The sequence below is a fragment of the Berghia stephanieae genome, chromosome 4 (assembly GCF_034508935.2).
Source record: "Berghia stephanieae isolate SIO BIC M18660-M18661 chromosome 4, UCSD_Bste_1.3, whole genome shotgun sequence".
Taxonomy (NCBI): Eukaryota; Metazoa; Mollusca; class Gastropoda; order Nudibranchia; family Aeolidiidae; genus Berghia; species Berghia stephanieae.
In genome coordinates this window covers 88,747,336-88,767,335 of record NC_088363.1, presented here as the reverse complement: position 1 = coordinate 88,767,335, position 20,000 = coordinate 88,747,336, and the positions used below count along the sequence as shown (strand labels likewise).

Below are 20,000 nucleotides of genomic sequence, written 5' to 3'. Positions count from 1 at the left end.
AAGAGAATTGAAAAGAGTCTGGAAAAAACACACACACACACACACAGACACACACACACACACACACACACAGAGAGAGAGAGAGAGAGAGAGAGAGAGAGAGAGAGTGAGAGAGATTCAAAGAGAGCAATTTGTATGAACATATATAGGGAAAGGGGGAATGGAGAAAGAAAGAGAGGGAAGAGAGAAAGTGTTCAATTTGGGAGGAAAGACAAATGAATAAATAAATAGAGAGAGAGAGAGAGAGAGAGAGAGAGAGAGAGAGAGAGAGAGAGAGAGAGAGAGAGAGAGAGAGAGAGAGAAAGAGGCGACATGAGACAAGTTATGAGTAGAAAAGAAGAGCAGCTACTTGCAGTTACAAGCACAAACTCATACTCACGCACATTCAAACACACCCGCGCGCGCACACAGAGAAAGAGGATAACACAGAAAGATAGATAGATAGATAGATAGATAGATAGATAGATAGATAGATAGAGAGAGAGAGAGAGAGAGAGAGGGAGAGGGGGGGGGGGAGGAAGAAGAAACTGAGTGATCTAATGTTGCATGTTCTTTGATGTCAAAACTGAGAAAAGAGAGTGACATGAAATAATATATCCGGAGGTGTTCAATAAACTCGTAGTGTGAGTAGAGGAGGGACCGCATGCTGTAGTAAAATTTGGTCTGATTTAAGAAAATGGGCTAAACAATAATCCATGTAATCGGAAGTTCCGATGCAGGAAAATCATCACCATCATCATTATCTCCATCACCATTATTATCAGCAGCAGCAGCAGCATCAATATCATCATCATCAGAAAGTCTGTGTTGTTGGTGACATTTATCGCAGTAGCAGCGATCGTAGCCGTTAAAATGCTGTTAGGTATCTAGTTGTACTGTAGTAGTAGTAGTAGTAGTAGTAGTAGTAGTAGTAGTAGTAGTAGTAGTAGTAGTAGTAGTAGTAGTAGGGTAATAGCAGTAGTAGTAGTAGTAGTAGTAGTAGTAGTAGTAGTATGTAGTAGTAGTAGTAGTAGTAGTAGTAGTAGTTGTTGTTGTTGTTGTAGTAGTAGTAGTAGTAGTAGTAGTAGTAGTAGTAGTAGTAGTAGTTGTTGTTGTTGTTGTTGTTGTTGTTGTTGTTGTTGTTGTTGTTGTAGTAGAAGTAGTAGTAGTAGTAGTAGTTGTAGTAGTAGTAGTAGTAGTAGTAGTAGTAGTAGTAGTTGTAGTAGTAGTTGTTGTAGTAGTAATAGTAGTAGTAGTAGTAGTAGTAGTAGTAGTAGTAGTAGTAGTAGTAGTAGTAGTAGTAGCAACAGCAGCAGTAGCAGCAGTAGTAGTAGTAGTAGTAGTAGTAGTAGCAGTAGTAGCAGTAGTAGCAGTAGTAGTAGTAGTAGTAGTAGTAGTAATAGTAGTAGTAGTAGTAGTAGTAGTAGTAGGGTAATAGCAGTAGTAGTTGTAGTAGTAGTAGTAGTAGTAGTAGTAGTAGTAGTCGTGGTAGTAATAGTAGGTGTAGTAGTAGTAGTAGTAGCAGTAGTAGTAGCAGTTGTAGTAGTAATAGTAGAAACTGTAATAGTAGTAGTAGTAGTAGTAGTAGTAGTAGTAGTAGTAGTCATCGTCGTAGTAGTAGTAGTAGTTGGAGGAGAATTTTAATGAGTTGTAATTGCAACAGGAATTGCTGTATTAGTAGACAAACGAGGTCCCTATTGTAAGCCTTTGTGTTCTGTTGGGTCGTTGTTGTGGTCTGTAATCTTTTACTGGAGTTGAAAATAATAAGATTTAAAAGTCTCGCATTTCATAGCACGATACCTGATATTGCTTTGCCTGTTTTTAAAAAATATTTATAGCCTCAAATGTATCGTTAAAATCCATCCCGATATTCCACAATTTTTATCTGCCATGGGAAATAATTCGAGCGACTTACAAAAGATGTGATCATATTGAGTTATTGCCCCTGACCATTTGTTATTTAAAATCTAGACGTCTATGTGTATATAATATATCATGTACCTATGTATATTGCAGATAAAATGTACCAATTTCCGTTGTTTTTTAAATTACTTTTTAACGAAGTGTTTCTTGTTCAATTTCAAATTTCAATTCATCCACATACTTAATACCCGTCTAATGAGCATAATAATATATCGGACGAATTTGATTGCGTCGCAGCTCTCTCATAGAGATGTGATACAAATCAGCACTTAATGCTCTGTGGAAGTGGTAGGTGATGTATGTCCAATCAGATAAGTTGTATGGTATAAAGCGGTGAAAGGGGGAGCTACCGCTCTGATTGCTTGGCACATTAATTCAAAATAGTGTGGTTGTGTCCCTTAGGTGTAGTGTTTTTTTTTTTGTTTTTTTTGGGGGGGGGGGGGGGGGGGGGGGGGGGGGGGGGGGGGGGGGGGGTTAGTATGAACTCACAAAACAACGCACATTGGGTCCGAGGGTTCGAAGTCGCAACTGGGCATCTTGATTCGATGGTGTGTCTTATGAAATACTTTTGCACACTTTTCCCTCATCATATAAAAATAAACAAACAAAAAATTTTTTTTTATAAAATAATAAATAATGCTGAAAACTTATATAGCGCTGAGACACCAGACTCTGAGCACTTAAATTACAAATTACTTTGGCTGAATCATACTCATTCACACACACAAACACACACACACACACACACACACACACACACACACACAACACAAACCAGACAGACCTATCTTGCTTCTCATACCATCTACTTAAGACGAAACAGATATGTTTTCAGCGAACGTTTAAAAATAGACAAAGATTCTTTTTCACGAATGCTGTCAAAATGAAACAAAAACAAACAAACAAACAAAGAAAACTTCAGATTCTTATATAGGGCTATAACCACTAAACGTGATCAAAACGCTTTACAATGGGTCCCTTACCAGCAGCAACACTTAACATGCAGGGCGAGACATGCCGCCTGTGAGGGGATATTACATTTTTTTTCCAACTCTGTTAACGGCCAGGTACTCATTATACACCTGAGAACGATGAGGGTATGTGAGTAGAGAGACTCAATTATGCGCCGCTCAGGGAGAGATTCGAACCCTGGACCTTCTGGTCCGGAGACGACTTTCATACCACAAGATCACATTGCCGCATATCAGAGATCTCTTGGTCTAAGGCAGGGATGTCTTTGTAGGAAAATTGCACTTGCATTTTAGCTGCACGTCTCGTATTGTGTGAAATAAATAATAATGTGAAGTTGAATGTAAGCTTCAATATTGTCGGGTTTCGCCGGGTTTCGGCGGGTTTCGTAAAAAAGACACACCGTCACTCATCTCCATCAAATGGCTGAATGAGTCCCACTTGGAGGTGTGAAGACCATACGACACTACTACCACCGTCACTCATCTCTATGTTGTTTTTAGAGAGCCATTTTGGTGATTAGTTGTGGCTTGTTATATCAATCAGACTATAAAAATTCACGGTTGAGCTTTAAAAAATAGAGCTTTATATAGCGCAATATCCACTAAATGTGCTCAAAGCGCTTTACAAGAGGTCCCTGGTCAACAGCAACACTTAACATGCAGGACGGGACGATATTACAATTTTTCGGACAAAGACAACGCCGTTAATGGCCATGTACTCATTTTACACCTGAGTACGGTGAGAGAATGTGAGTAAAGAGCCTTTTCCAATGACTCAACTATGCGCCGAGCGTGAGGCTCAACCCAGGACCTTCCGATCCGAAAGCGAGTGTCATACCACTAGACCACATAGCCGCACGGTTACACATAGTATTTGATGTTGATACGTTATATCCAGCTAGTGGATGTTGTGAATATTTTATCTAAAGGCACAGCATCAATTATCTTCGAAGGACTACGTGTTTTTATATTATATTATATTATGTTAATGTTTGTAACCAACCCCGATTACAATAATGTCATGAAAATGTAAATACGATTATTATTTTTTCAGTGATCGGCCACGGTTATGCTAGCTACATCGTATTTGATGGAAATCAATTGAAAGGGGTTTTGGCAAACTGACAACTACGTAATTGCTTTAATGTGGGCGGAAGTGAGTAAGTACACATTATAAATTATGTTGTTTTCATAACATAATATAATGTTGTTTTTATGTTTAACATGTTTGCGAAAGGCTCTGCATGATAAATGTAACCAATGATAGAGCAGATGAATATGGCACGACGGTTCTTAAACAGTCCTGCTTTTTATTGGAATAGGATTCAATAGTCTGCTGATGTCACTTCCGCCCAGGAACTAGCAGCTTGGTTCTAAACAAAGAAAATCGGTACTTATTATTCTTCATGCTGGCTAGAACTTTTTCACATGTCATGTGATCAGAATGTATAAAAGTCAAAACATGATCAGATTTATAATGTTTTTCTCCTCTTGATACACTTATATGCTCGTCGGAGAAATATTTCGTAAGGTCGTCAGCCATTGTTCCGATAGTTTAGAACCAGTTACTAAGTTACTATGCGCCATTACGAACCCTATTTGGGACGTTTTCCTCAACTTTGAAGAGCCTGCGAGTGCGCATAGGGAACAAAGTTCGAATTCCAAAAACGCAAGATTGCACGAAATATTTTATTCTATACCCTTCAATCGGTTCTAATTTCGTTATCGCTGAATACATATTGGCACTTCTTTTTCAAAAAACAATTATAGTAAAATGTAACTTTTGATAACCTGACGTCCCAAATTGTTATTATAAATGTTGCTGCTCGAAGCTCGAAGAAATAAATAAGAATGTGAAATTGATTGTAAGCTTCACTTTAATTACAAAAACAGATCAAAACGTTTCGGGTTTCCCCTTTATCAACAAAACAGGATGAATGAAACACCACAGATAAATGAAATAATGTGGTAGTGGCGTAGTTAAGATGAATCATTCATAGTAGTATAATATGTGACTCATCGCATCAGTCTGGTGTTATAACAGATTGAATTAAACAGATAAAGAAAATATGAGTGATAAGTCAAAGCAATAGGAAAAAGGGAATTCAATGGGTTTTTAGGAAAAAAACTTTAAGAAAAAGAAATCACATTCTTCAATCAAAGCCGACGTGCACGTATTTGCAGGTCTGGTTGTCGATTATGGACTTGATTTAACATTGTTGTACTAGACAATATCCAAAAGGACTGGCAGTTTGACGTCATTATTTCTTTGCACCGCCTAGTGAGTTGTCGTTAGTAGAGCTCATGGAAACAAGTTATTTCAGTGGTTGAACTATTGAATACAGCTCACGATTTGTTTTCTTTTGTGACCGAAGACTGGCATTTTGACGTCATGTTTTGGTCAGTGTCAGGCCATGACTTTACGAAGGCCACGATGATATTGACCAAAAAATGACGTCAAACTGCCAGTCCTTTTGGATTTCAGTATCAGGCTATAACATAACGATGGCTACACCAAAACACGCTTCTGCCCTTTGCCCTCCTTCCACAGTCAGTCACTTGCCCATTTAACTCTCTCCTTACCGGCCATTTTCCAGATTTTTCCCCAAAACTTCACACCCAACCTATAGAAAAATAGATTTATTTCACTCAAACACAAAAACTGTTAATTCTTGCTATACGTTTTTTTCTGCTAAACCTCTTCAACACAGTGTTAAGATACTTTAACTATAGCAAACACTTTTGTTGAAATATTATTATGATGCTGAGAAGAAATCAGAATGAGAAAATGTTGACTGCATCATAACGAATGTGACGATTTTCCTATGGTTGGTAAGGAGAGGGTTAACTATAGAAAACTTGGATAAAGTATGACTCAAGGAGCTTTACAAATTCGGATGACATGACAGCGTTAATTTTTAATAGCTAGAATAAATTAGAACAAAGCCTGTGGATGGATCTTTAATCCGGAAGGGTCAATTGCTTCTAATTTAAGGAGAAGACGTCTACCAACCCGAAGGCAGATCAAACGTGAAGACCCAAAGGATGCTAGGTGGCATCGGCTATCGATTGAGTCATTCCCAATACAGTTGTATCTGCTAAGTGTCAGTGGTCAGTCGATAAGTGACACTCTGTCATTCCTCAAACTGGACGACACGGACTAGAAGGGTGGGGGAGGAAGGCAGGGGGGGGGGTGAGTTGACTGTGGTAGTAGACAACATTATGAGATTGTAACAGAAGGTTATCTAGGTGAATTACCTAAAGGGTCAAAAATCTTCAAAGTTATAAATATTCATGAGCTAGATGAGTAAAGATAGTCAGTGCTAACTACTACTACTACTACTACTACTACTACTACTACTACTACTACTACTACTACTACTACTACTACTACTACTACTACTACTACTACTACAACTACTACTACTATTACTACTACTACTACTACTACTACTACTACTACTACACTACTACCACTACTACTACTACTACTACTACTAACTACTACTACTACTACTACTACTACTACTACTACTACTACTACTACTACTACTACTACTACTACTACTACTACTACTACTACTACTACTACTACTACTACTACTACTACTACTACTACTACTACTACTACTACTACTACTACTACTACTACTACTACTACTACTACTATCTACTACTACTAACTACTACTACTACTACTACTACTACTACTACTACTAACTACTACTACTACTACTACTACTACTACTACTACTACTACTACTACTACTACTACTACTACTACTACTACTACTAACTACTACTATACTACATACTACTACTAACTACTACTACTACTACTACTACTACTACTACTACTACTACTACTACCACTACTACCACTACTACTACTACTACAACTATTACTACCATTACTACTACAACTACTACTACTACTACTACTACTACTACTACTACTACTACTACTACTACTACTACTATTACTACTACTACTACTTCTACAACCACTACTACTACTACTACTACTAGAACTACTACTACTACTACTACTACTACTACTACTACTACTACTACTATACTACTTCATCATCATTATCATCATCATCATCATCATCATCATCATGATAATTATCATCATCATCATCATCATCGTCGTCGTCGTCGTCGTTATAATAAATAATGATAATAATAATAATAATAATAATAATAATAATAATAATAATAATAATAATAATGATAATAAAGCTTATTTGTATAGCGCCCAATCCCGTTGACAAATCAGATAGGCGCACAAAATTGTAAAATATCATAAAAAATATTTTTGTACACACGTACACCCATTTATATTAGCACGCACGCACACACAGACATACCTTCACAACGGCACACACACGCACCAAAACATCCATATGCATACAGAGACGAAAAATAGCTGTTAACATGAATTATTGAATAAAAGTTATAACAGAACATTTAACAATAAGGCAGATGAAGGGAGATTATATCAGGTATATCATGAGAATTCTGATGTAACAAATGGATATCTTACAAAAAATTAGGATGTTTTATTGAATCTAGTGAGCTTCTCATAAGATGAGGTTATAATTTCTTTCTAAAAGATTACTGGGAATCCACAACCCCGCTCCTAACAAATTTAATTAAATTAAGCTTTTATATAGAGCAATATCCACTAAATATGCTCAAAGCGCTTTACACGGGGTCCCTGGCAAACAGCAACATTTAACATGTAGGACATGACGCCTGTTAGGCGAAGTTACAATTTTTACAGAGCTGTAAACGGCAAGGTACTCATTTTACACCTGAGTACGGTGAGAGAATGTGAGTAAAGAGTCTTTTCCAAGGACTCAACTATGCGCTGAGTGAGGCTCGAACCCAGGACCTACCGATCCGAAAGCGAGTGTCATACCACTAGACCACATAGCCGCACACTGAATGGTAAAGAATTCCAAACAGCGGGAGCAACTTAAATGCACGATCAGCATAGGTTCTAGACCATTTTTAAAAACACATATTCGTGATTGAGAGTTGGATCTTAAAAAGCGTAAGGGAGTGTAAACATTTATAAATATGATATATAGATAGTTCGAAGATGACGTCACTCAGGTCTTTGTTATTGTTTTTTGCCATCCGCGTTTATGAGTAATGCTCACTGAACTGTATTAACCCGACTATAAACGTTCGTGGATACACACAGTTTTGTGTGTTAGTCCGTTATACTTCCGGATGGCAATGTTATCAGCTTCTTAGCCAAGCGCATACTATCTATAGGCTGGAGAAGTTTCATTAAGATGATTATATCACATTACAGCAATTTTATATGTAATCCTAAATCTAACAGGGAGCCAATGTAAAGTTCAAAACAAAAGTATGACATGATCACTCTTTTTTTCCTTTTCAAAACTAATTTTGCGCTTGATTTTGATTAAGCTGTAATTTGATGTCAACATTATTTGGAATAGAATAGATGAGCATGTTACAGTAATCAAAGAAGAAATGAAGATTTGGATAGGTTTTTGATCCAAAAAATTAGTCAATTGTGAAATTCCTCTGAGCTCGACATATAAAGTCTTATCGATATGGCAATGCATGGAAAGGATAGAGTCAAAGTAAACACCCAGATTTCTAGCTCTGTCAGGAAAATGGACTTTATCGTTTTCAATTAAAATAACATTTTTATACTCAAATTTATTATTTTTAGGATCACAGAAAAGAACTTCCGTTTTTTTTCTTCATTTATTTTTAGCCTATTTATTGTCATCCATCTTTTACATCTTCTACACAAATTTACAGGTTTTTGATTAACGAATCTAATTCAGACGGATAGACATAGCTATACACCTGGGTGTCGTCAGCGTACATGGGGTAGCTGACCTCATGTTTTCTCTCTATTCCTCCCAATGGTTGTGCATAGAGAATATAAAGGAGAGGGCCTGAAACGGAACCTTGGGGTTCTCCATAATTGAAAGTTTGTGGATTGGATTTTATTTTGTCTATCAGGACTGATTGTGTACGCCCGTCAATGTAAGACTCAAACCATTCTAAGGCGTTACCTGATACTCCCAATGTCTTTGACAAACGTGTTATTAATATGGAGTTATCTATGGTGTCAAAGGCTGCGCTTAGATCTAACAGCGCTAAGATGGAGATTTTTCCTGCATCAGCAGCACAGAGAGGATCATTAGTCATTTTAATTAGGGCAGTTTCGGTATAGTATGGTGCTGCATGTAGGCAGATTGATAAGGTTATATCTAAGTAAATGATTTTTCAGTTGCCTAGCAACGACTTTTTCAAGGATTTTAGAGAGAAAGGGTAAATTGGAAACGGGACGAATGATTTCCAGCTCTTCAGGGGATATCTTTGCTTTTTTTAGCAAAGGGATCACTATTGTGTGCTTAAAAGAATGTGGTACAATTCCTGTAGACAGATATTCGTCTCTGATTGAAGTAATAAAGGGTAAAAGGATATTAATATGAGAAATGAGTAACGATGTTGGTATTGGGTCAAGAATGAATGTCTTTTGAGGTGACGATTTGGTTATTTTTTTGACATCATTCCTGTAATAGGAGTGAATGAAGTAAACAAGACATGGGCCTTCATGATTATTTGTTTATCAAGTTATGATCTATGTATTTTTTCTTCTTTGCTGCGAAAGACTGTTTATTTTTACTAGATTGATGAGTTATATTCAAGAGTCAATTGTGTATGTGTATGGTTTTTGTGCATATGTATGTGAGTATGGGGTGTTTACGTGTATGTATCCACTAATTATCATTGTATTTTGTATTGGTGTCAACGTTGAACTAAATTGAATTTCCATCTATTCGGACAATAATGTTCGGTTATAACTAGTGTACACCGTTTTCGAATTGCCCAGCATCAGAATAGGTCATTTTTATTGAGCTTGACTCATGGGTGTGATGACGACGTTCATATAGGTAGCAGCGTGTTTACATTTTAAAAGAAATGTCCAAATCGCTGGATAGCAACAAATCATGTGATTGTTGAATAAAGATCACCCCCATTTGAGAAAAGAAAATCGATAAACCAGTCCTTCGGATTACTAATAATGAATAGGGTTGCTTAAGGTTGCAAAACGAATTTCAGTAGCAAGATGTATGGGCAGATAATTTGGGATTACTGGCCGTAAAAAAAGAACGATGATGATCTTTATTGGCGACTAGCATTTATTTAGACTAAAAGTTAAAATACCATCACTCTGAAGCAAGAATATAAATTACACAAGGTAATTAATTGTGTTTATCCCGCATACAGGACATATAATATATAAACAACCCTTCCAGAAAAGTGGTTTTACACTTCCAATGAAGCAGGAACATCATACTTTTCTTCCCTCTTGTTATCAATGTGACATCACCTTTGCCGGTGCGATATAATATCGAATTCTATGTTTTACTGTTATCTCCTCTTATTCCAACAGCCTGCCTTCCTCACAGATGTCGTGACCAGAGGATTAGTATGTATTATTAAGGAGGGCACTGTCTTCTGTGTCAGAGAGTATTCATAAACAGCGCGTTCGGGGGGCGTTGTTGGAAACATTCATTACAAAGGTAGAAACGCCCTTCGAATTCTATTACCTTTTCGCACGCACTTCCTTGTAGCAGACACATCTTCTTTTGTATTTAGGTATAAGATAATCAGTAAAGAACTGTAAAATTCGCAAATTTGGCAGTACATATTATCCGGTCTAAAGTAACGCGCACACACACACATTCACACATACACACACAGGGGGGAGGGAGGGGGAGAGAGAGAGAGAGAGACAAAAGAAAGAAAGAAAGAGAGAGAGAGAGAGAGAGAGAGAGAGAGAGAGAGAGAGAGAGATTGAGATAGAGAGGGGGGAGAGAAAGTATTAAAATATATAGATTAAATTCTACAATCTAGATCTAATTAGCAAATATATTTGCTTGCATTAGTATTCGAACTCGCAATGTGTCCACTCATACAAAACTACTCACAATAATTTAATTTTCAATTTTGTGCTGAATATAATGATGCTCATGAGCAAATCTATTCACCCACAGAATAATATTTAACTAAATTCCACTCTTTGCCTTTTATGAGTCCTTTTACTAAAGTTAATAATATCCATTGCTTCCTAATTTATGGAACACATCTATTCTTGGGTAAAGTGAGGTAATTTGACAATAAGGTATATTACTTTGTGGACAAAGCATAGTCTCAAAAATGAAAATGGTATAAAAACATTTAAAATATTTTTTGTAACTCCGTGTCAATTTCACACAAGTTGAGGCACATTACTCTAACAAGCGATTATAATATTCTTTGCGTCAATTTATAGAAGGAACGAAATTAACGTCACTAAGCTATTTGTTATTATTTTTAGACAGCCTTTTTAATGATAGATAAATTCTCACCAAATTCTATCAATCAGACTTTAAAAGTTTAATGTACAAATAATTTTGCGTGTTGGTAATGCATATTCGGCTGGCATATATATAGTATGCAGATGACGTCACTCAGGCCTTTGTTATTGTTTTTGCCATCCGCGTTTGTGAGTTGTTCTCACTAAACTGTATTAACCAGACTATAAAAGTTCATGGTTACACAGAGTTTGTGTGTTGGTCCGTTATACTTCCGGATGGCAATGTTGTGAACTCCTTGGCCAAGCGCATTCTATCTATATTGTGATGATTATTTTACCTAAACGCATAGCATCAATATGACTCCATCTATTTGTAACCCTCATAATTCGATTAATCATTTTAGTTTTATACTCTCCACCATAGTTCTCCTTCAACAAAATTATGCGATTATTGATGTCTACTTCTACATAAGTAAATTCCTTACTCGCAACACACACATACACACACATACACACACACACACACACACACACACACACACACACACACACACACACACACACATGAAGTCCCGGTTTTGAGAGTTTTTGCCAAGATGAGAATCATTTAAATCGATCGATATTTGAAGGACGAGTTTTCTGGCCAAATTTTTAAATATGGGTCTTTCTAGAATACACCATTTTATGCCGATCTGTGGTCTTGTGGTAAGACACTCGTCTTCGAATCTGTAGGTCCCCGGTTCGAGTTTCGCTGTGGTCGGTGCATCGTTCAGTCCTCGGAAACAAGTTCCATCATCACATTCTCTCACTGAACTCAGGTGTAAAATGAGTACCTTATTGGTAGCGTTTTCTCTATGGAAAAATAGATTGTGGTAGAATCTTACAGATGCTGTCTCTCGTCCTACATGTTTAGTGTTTATGTTGGCTTGGGATCCTTGTACAGAAAAGTGAGTGGAACAGGCACTTATGTTGATAACAACAAGAGATGAAGTGAGTAGGAAAGTGCCAGAAGACAATAGAGAATACAAATTTAGCGGCGGTTATGGGGGTTTGAACCCGTGATCTTACTGGTACGACAACTCCGCCTGGCCGGGGAGAGCGTGGATAGCTTATACGGTAGAGTCACACTCTCCCCGGCCAGGCGGAGTTGTCGTACCAGTAAGGTCGCGGTTTCAAACCCCCATCACCGACGCGAAATTTGTATTCTCTATTGTCTTCTGGCACTTTCCTACTCACTCCATCTCTTGTTGGGATCCGTGTACAGCGCTTTCAGCATACTTACTCGATATTGTACTATATTATGAAAGTTCAATTTTTATAGCATTGCTCTTCTTCTACTTCTTCTTCCTGCATATCTGCAAACCACCTGGGGTTACAAAATATATAAACACTTATTTCGAACGTTCCAAAGGATTCACTATATCCAATTCGCCTTATAATATTTTATTGTTTTATTATGACTTTTGTGATAACACAAAGTGATATCACTAACCGTGATGCGGGGCCATTAACACCCACACCCTAAAAGTAGCCATTTGAGAAGCCACGCAGGAAGATATGGTCACTGAGGGCCAAATTACACCACTAGACTATCAATTTAGCTCCTCGGGATCACGTGAAAAGGATTAATTATGCACGGATCTGGAAATTTTCCATCTCTGTTAGGGAAAGAGATCGTCATAAAATTGTAGACTATCCACTTAGGATGGCACAAGTACAGAGGTTAGAGTACCTTGTCTAGATGCATTTTCAGGAAGGGAAAGAAGTCATCATTTATTTAAGTTCAGAGGTCAGAGGTCAGATTTTCTGAGTAACTAAAGACTTTTGCTATTTTTGCTACTTTTCAAAATTGGAAAAAATGTATTAATAATTAACATGTATATAGATAGTTTTGTTCTACTACCGTTAACATGCACAATCTAAAAACATTAGCTTTGATTCTACGCATATATTTTTTCTCAGAAATGTGTATTAAATAGGCATGGGGTAAAAGTAACCCGGGTAAACTACGGGTATAGATAGTTCGAAGATGACGTCACTCAGGTCTTTGTTATTGTTTTTTGCCATCCGCGTTTATGAGTAATGCTCACTGAACTGTATTAACCTGACTATAAACGTTCATGGATACACACAGTTTTTTGTGTTGGTTCGTTATACCTCCGGATGGCAATGTTATGAGCTTCTTTGCCAAGCGCATACTATCTATAGTTGGTGTTAGGGTTGAGTGAGTTAATACGAGTGTTATCTTGTGGCAATCACGGGTTGGTTTGTCGGAATTTTAAGCGTAATCTCGCATGGTCAATGACTAGATGGGTTGCAGTGTTTAGAAGATAGAGTGTCCTTGTTTAAAAGCACAGTTCTTACAAACATTTGCCCCTCTCGACGCAGGTGTGAATTAGTATCGGTTATATTGCAGTGATGGGTATTGCCTGTTAGTGAGTGTTAGTATGAAATAGCTTTTAACAGGCGATGTTAATTGTAAGATTTTGATAGTGATAGTGATGATGATGACGATGATGATGACAACGACGACGACGATGATGATGATGATGATATGATAATGATTGTGATGATGATGCCGATGATGATGATGATGACGACGACGACGACGATGATGATGATGATGATGATGATGACGATGACCAGTGACACCATGAGCAAAATAATAGTGCTGACATGGAAGATAAAGACGATAACAATTCTATATAATTGTTGTCAATGGAATCAACCGGTCCCTTGGGAGTGACGGTGGTCAGTTTCTACATACAGTAAAATGGCAAAACATTGTGTCTGCCTTTTAGCCAGAAAGCTTTTCCTTCATATTTCCATGGTTGATGACTTGCCAAAAACCTTAAACCTGGGACTAGGACGTCTCGCGTCAATAGCTCAGTTGGTAGAGCACCCGCTTCATACGCAAAGGTACCAAGATTGATCCCGGGTGGAGTCGAGATTTTTTTTCTAATCCCCCTGACCACCCAACAGTGATTGGGTAGCTGGGTCTTTTAGATTTAGCGGAAAGTACTTTGCGATAGACTATCGTCCTATTCAAAGGGTAGCAAGCAATTGCTGTTGTCCGTTTCACGCTCTAGAAACCGAAATCTACTCCGGCTCCATGGGCCTAATGGCTCTGAAGGACTACTAGGACATCTCGCTTTGAAAATATGATTTGACAAATGTTGTGGTCTAGTTATATGCCACTCGCCTTTGGAATAGGAATTCCTTTGTTCGAGTCCTGAGCAAAGTTGGGTCCTTGGGAAAAAGCTCTATACTTAACATTCTCTCATCAAAGCTATTGCGGAATGACTATCTGACCGGTTTGAGCGTTGTCTCTGTCGAAAATAAAACAAATATCGTATAGATAGGTCGAAGTTGACGTCATTCAGGTCTTTGTTATTGGTTTTTTGTTTTTTTTTGTCATCCGCGTTTATGAGTAAGTGTCACTAAATTGTAATAACCAGACTATAAACGATTATGGTTGCACGTTTTGTGTGTTGGTCCGTTATACTTCCGGATGGCAATGTTGTCAGCTTCTTAGCCAAGCCCATACTATCTATTGTCTTCTTACAGTCGTCATCTCTGGTCCTACACGCTAAGCGTTTGTGTTGACTTATGACCCCATTGAAAAGCGCTTTGGGCACAGATAATGGATATCGTGCTATATTATCATTTAAAAAACGTTAAGTTTGTGGTCATGATAATCTATCAATGATGAGATAAATGTTTTCAAACCATAGTGAAAAACGTGTTTTGTGAGAGTAGGTCCCGACCAGCCTTGACTAACGGCCACAGCCATTCACACTGCCCCCTAAAGAGATTAACCAGTTAACTGCCCTTAGGGGAAAAAAAACTCGTATTAAAAAGTTTGGCCAGAAAACTCGCCCTCCAAATATTATGGATCCATTTAAAAGACCTTCATCTTTTCACACACAAAAAAAAAGATTCTCTAACGTAGGACTTTGAGAAATCCGAGATCTGAGATTTTGCGCCAAGATGAAGGTCATTTAAATCGATGGATGTTTGAAAGACGATTTTTCTGGCCAAATTTTTAAATATGAGTTTTTTCCCCCAGGGTATGGCTGTTTACTGGTGATAGGAATTCAGATGGGCCTTGTTGGGAGAGGTGGGATGGAAACTCATTCATTGGAAAAGTGCCAGACAATCGCCCAAATGATATGGTTTGATTTCAAAACTTTGGGTATATTGTAAGAGTATAATTTACCCAGTTCCAATCTCTCTCTCCCTTCTCTCTCTCTCTCTCTCTCTCTCTCTCTCTCTCTCTCTATATATATATATATATATATATATATATATATATATATATATATATATATAATATTTACCACCATGTTGGAGTCATTCTATATCAATGTTTCGGGCCTTTCAGTCATCGCCAGGACTGTGTGTTACTTGAGCTTGGTTTGTTTTGTGTTGTTGCTTGTTGAAGTGGTTCCGTAGGTTTGTAGTTGATTCGTAGATGTTTTCGTCTATGTGGACAGCTATACATATATATATATATATATATATATATATATATATATATATATATATATATAATCTGTGTGTGTGTGTGTGTGTGTGTGTGTGTGTGTGTGTGTTGCTCTTTCTTCCTGGTTCCCACTCTTTCTCCACTTCTTCCTATTAATCTCTGCGTCTCTTTCTCTCTATGCAACAATGATAAAGGTAGATGTAGAGGAGTTAACTGAACAATTAAACACCCTTATAACTTTACAAAGCACATTTCTATTGTTACTAATCGCTCCAAATACTCATTCTATACTATGTTGGTCATCTGATCGTCTCTCTCTCTCTCTCTCTCTCTCTCTCCCTCTCTCTCTCTCTCTCTCTCTCTCTCTCTCCCTCTCTCTCTCTCTCTCCCCCTCTCTCTCTCTCTCTCTCTCTCTCATCCTGTGTGTACTAGCACTTTTACAATGCCAATCATGTCTAAATTATATTGAGACAATAGGGAGAAGGGATTGGTGTAGGATAAGATCAACTGTTTTTTTTTTTTGCGGGATGCTTTTTTTTCTTGTATTTTTCTTTCCTGCTTTGTCCGGTCTGTTTCATTCACACTTTTTCAGGTATTTAACTATCATAGAGTGGGCGAAAGTGGCCGAGTGGTTAAGGCGTTGCAATGTGACACGGAAGATCCCGGGTTCGAGCCCCGCGTCAGGCACTTTCGTTTTTTTTTCTTTGGGCAAGGTTATCAACCCCCAACTTGCTCACTTGGACCATATGGGTGATTCCTGTTGACATCAGACATCCTGTTTGATGAATTATCTATATTCCTTCGAGGAATGCCTAGGCGACAATATCTTATGATGTCGTGGCGGAAGGGTATGTTTTCTTTTTTTTTTTAAATCTATATTATACCAGCAAGAAGCTGTTCATATTTAAAAATAATAATTATTTTAAAATATGAAAAAAAAATGTCTTTATAATTATAATCATTATCATTAAATCCACAGATTACATGTCAGTGTCAACGCCGGTGTGATGATCGCTGATCTGCCCCCAACATAATGCCATATTCAACTACTTCAACAAGCTTCCCTTCACTTCAGACATCTTCACACGGCAAAACCAAAACAGAATCTTCTTTCCAACTATGATTACCTCGACAACATTGTTTTTAATACAACGTATATCAACGAACCCACTTGAGTTTATTAAGAATGTTTTCCTGGTGACACTTTCCTCTTGATGTCATTTGGCACAAGATCTATCTGTCGGAGATTTACTTAATTTTAAGATGTGGAACTCATGGAAACTATCAAGAAATTCCTACTTTGAATAGTTGCTTACACGAAAACTGTTTCAATCAAAGCAATGGCACTTGTTATTGGCAGGAGACGACATGCCTTACCGTAATTTGATACGAATGGGACCAATACAAAGCGGCGGACATATTATTTCGAGTCAATAAGTATGCACATTGATAACAGAAATATACGATGAAACAGAATAGAGAAATTACATCGGCATGGAAAAAATAGATACGTCTTTGTTGTAGATGCATTAGTAGTTCTTCAATGACGGGCTATTATTAGCTAGGCACCCATTTATGATTCAGTTCTGACATTAATCACCTTATAATGGGTTTGTTCTAATGAGACGATTAATTGCGGACATAACGTCATAAATGCCAGATGCATAATGATTGTCGTAGTTATTCCACCATTGTGGCTAAGGAATCTCTTCATCTAATGGCGCCCAACAGGCTAACTAACCATTCTTACGTGCAACAAACAATTACGAACAATGGACGTAAGAAATAACAAGTTAATGAGCATTCAATCGTATTATTTCCTCATTATAAACCTATTGTGGATATTTGCATGCATGTGTTCGTGTATATACGGATGTGTATGTCCAATTTCCATTACTGACACAGCGAGGGATAAATGTTTGAAAAGAGAACGCCATGCTGGTTATCAATTGGGTGACAAATAATACTGACCCAACACTATCTAGCTATTTTTGTCAACAGCACAGCAAGTATGCCATACTATAATAAATGTATATTGTTTACTCACGAATGTGTATATTCACCAAAATGTTAGGACTAGAGAATCCATTGGGGGTAATCTTTTCGAAACTAAAGGAACAGACTCGAGTAAAATTGGCATTTGTTCCTCTTCAGTGCGAGAGAAATAACGATTATTGACCAGGAATTGAAAACATTATCACCGACGCCAGCAATTGCCCAGCTATTTTATAAAGCATAATCATAATTGCTATTTTATTGATGAGGTTAAACTCGGCGTCAAAACAATGTCAAGAAGACCACGAGCTGGAACAATCGAGGAATCGAGAGCGACGACGATAGCAACGCCGATGAAGACGACAGAACGGTTGGGTAGTGGTGGTGGCGGCGGTGGTGGTGGAAGCAGCAACAGGCGAGGTAAAGGAATGGGAGTGATTGGCGGGCAGCAACCACCGTATCACCACGACTATACGACTCACGGAGGCAGTGTGGTAAGCGGTGGACTCACCCCCGCCGTTCCACGCACTACGACTGGCAATTTTCTAAGCCCGGACGCGCCTCACGGGTTAACCAATTTAGAACGCGCACAAAGTTTGAGTAGATTGCACGCGCAAAGTTCGACCGAGACCAGTGGCTTGGGTGAAACGGTGACATCTGGGTTTTCCAGTCAGGAGAGTGTTCACAGTTACACGGGTGCTGATGAAATAAGTAACAAAGATCGTAGTGGTGTAATTCTAACTGGATACGATTTGAACCGGAGATACACAGGTCCTACGGGCTATAGTGGTGTTAGTGGAAGTGGTAGTTATAGCGGAATCGGAGGTGGTGTTGCAGTAAGTAGTGCTAGTAGTGTTTATAGTGGTAGTGGTAATAGTGGAAAAGGGATATGGGGTGGAGGAGGGAGTGTTATTTCAGCAGGAGGATTACAACGACAAGATCATCATCATCATCATCATCAATACCAAGAAAAACCGTCTCATTATTACAAGGAGAAAGGATTAGTACACCCGCAGTCTCATCACCAATCGAATGTTGTAAGCTTGGGTGGAAGTAGTGGGAGTAGAGGACACGTTCATTCATCTGAGTTGGGTTACGAGTCTACAGCGTCATCGCAACAGCAACAAACAACTCGTCAAATTCGTCAAAATCCACGTCAACATTCTCATCATCATCATCAACAGCAACAACAACAACAATACTCCACCGGATCTCATTATCAGCAGACTCAGCCACATCCTCATCAACAAGAACACCAACAACAATATGAACATCAACCAGAACACCAACAACAATATAAAAAACATCAGCAACTTGTCGCTGATTACAATAGATCACACGATCGAGGATCAGCCGTAAATCCCTCCACTGTTTCTTCAACGACAAAACCAGGAAAAGTTGCACGTTCAAATTCGTCTGATATCGTTGATATTTACTCTGGAAATCGTACAAATACTCGGGACAAGGACAACAGGGGAGGGTTCAGTGATAATAAGCAAAGGCCCCATCTTGCCAACGTCCCGTCTAAGGAACGAGACAATAGAGGTTCTATTGTCACCTACAATATATCTCAGAGTGTTGAAGAACGGGATAGCAGACAAAGGCGTCACGCTTCATTGGGCAGACAGAAGACTGTTCAAGATTTTGAACTTGTAGATTTAAATCGTGGAAGGAATGATACACATAATTCAAAACTCTCTCCAACGGAGAGAAAGAAACGTCTTGCTTCTTCTAGTGGGAGTTACGACACCGTTATCTGTGCCACAGATAGTAAGAAAGAAGAAAATGTAACTAGACAGAACTCCAACAATCAGTCCGAACGTTCTTTTGTTGTTGTTGGGAAATCTCGATCGAAAAGTCGAGACAAGGACGATGTAGGGAGCTTAGAAAATTATCACCACAATAGTAGCAAAGATAGTGTATTTAGGCAAGATACATCTCGCTCTAGCAGTAGGAATACAGGTAATAGCCCGACTGAGGTATTTACAAATAGTGGTAGGGATAGACGTTCGAGTGCAGGCGCTAGCAAAGATCCGCAGAAATCCACTCCGAGCAATTCGCGAACTAATTCTGACGAGTGTCACGAATCAGGAAGCTCAAAAAAAAGTTTTGAGACAGTCAAGCTTCGCAGTAATTCACAAGAGTCACGACTGAATTCAGACGAAGATTACAATACAACGACACAAACTGGTAACAATTTAAAACTTGCAAATAAGAACTCACCAGATCAAAGGCGTCGTATCGCCAGTAATAATAATAGTAATAATAATAATCATCATAA

General features: G+C 38.2%; 1 protein-coding gene across 1 annotated transcript in view; it reads left to right on the top strand.

Annotated features, from left to right (window-relative positions):
- The window catches only part of LOC144971516 (uncharacterized), a 264,566-nt gene that overhangs the window by 98,631 nt on the left and 145,935 nt on the right, over positions 1 to 20,000 (top strand). Inside the window, exons 3-4 of the mRNA XM_078912499.1 lie at positions 3,928 to 4,033; positions 16,704 to 20,000. The exon at positions 16,704 to 20,000 is cut by the window's right edge and continues 1,985 nt beyond it. Coding sequence (XP_078768625.1) covers positions 18,010 to 20,000 — 1,991 coding nt within the window. The 5' untranslated portion in view covers positions 3,928 to 4,033; positions 16,704 to 18,009. The remainder of the gene's footprint in view (positions 1 to 3,927; positions 4,034 to 16,703) is intronic.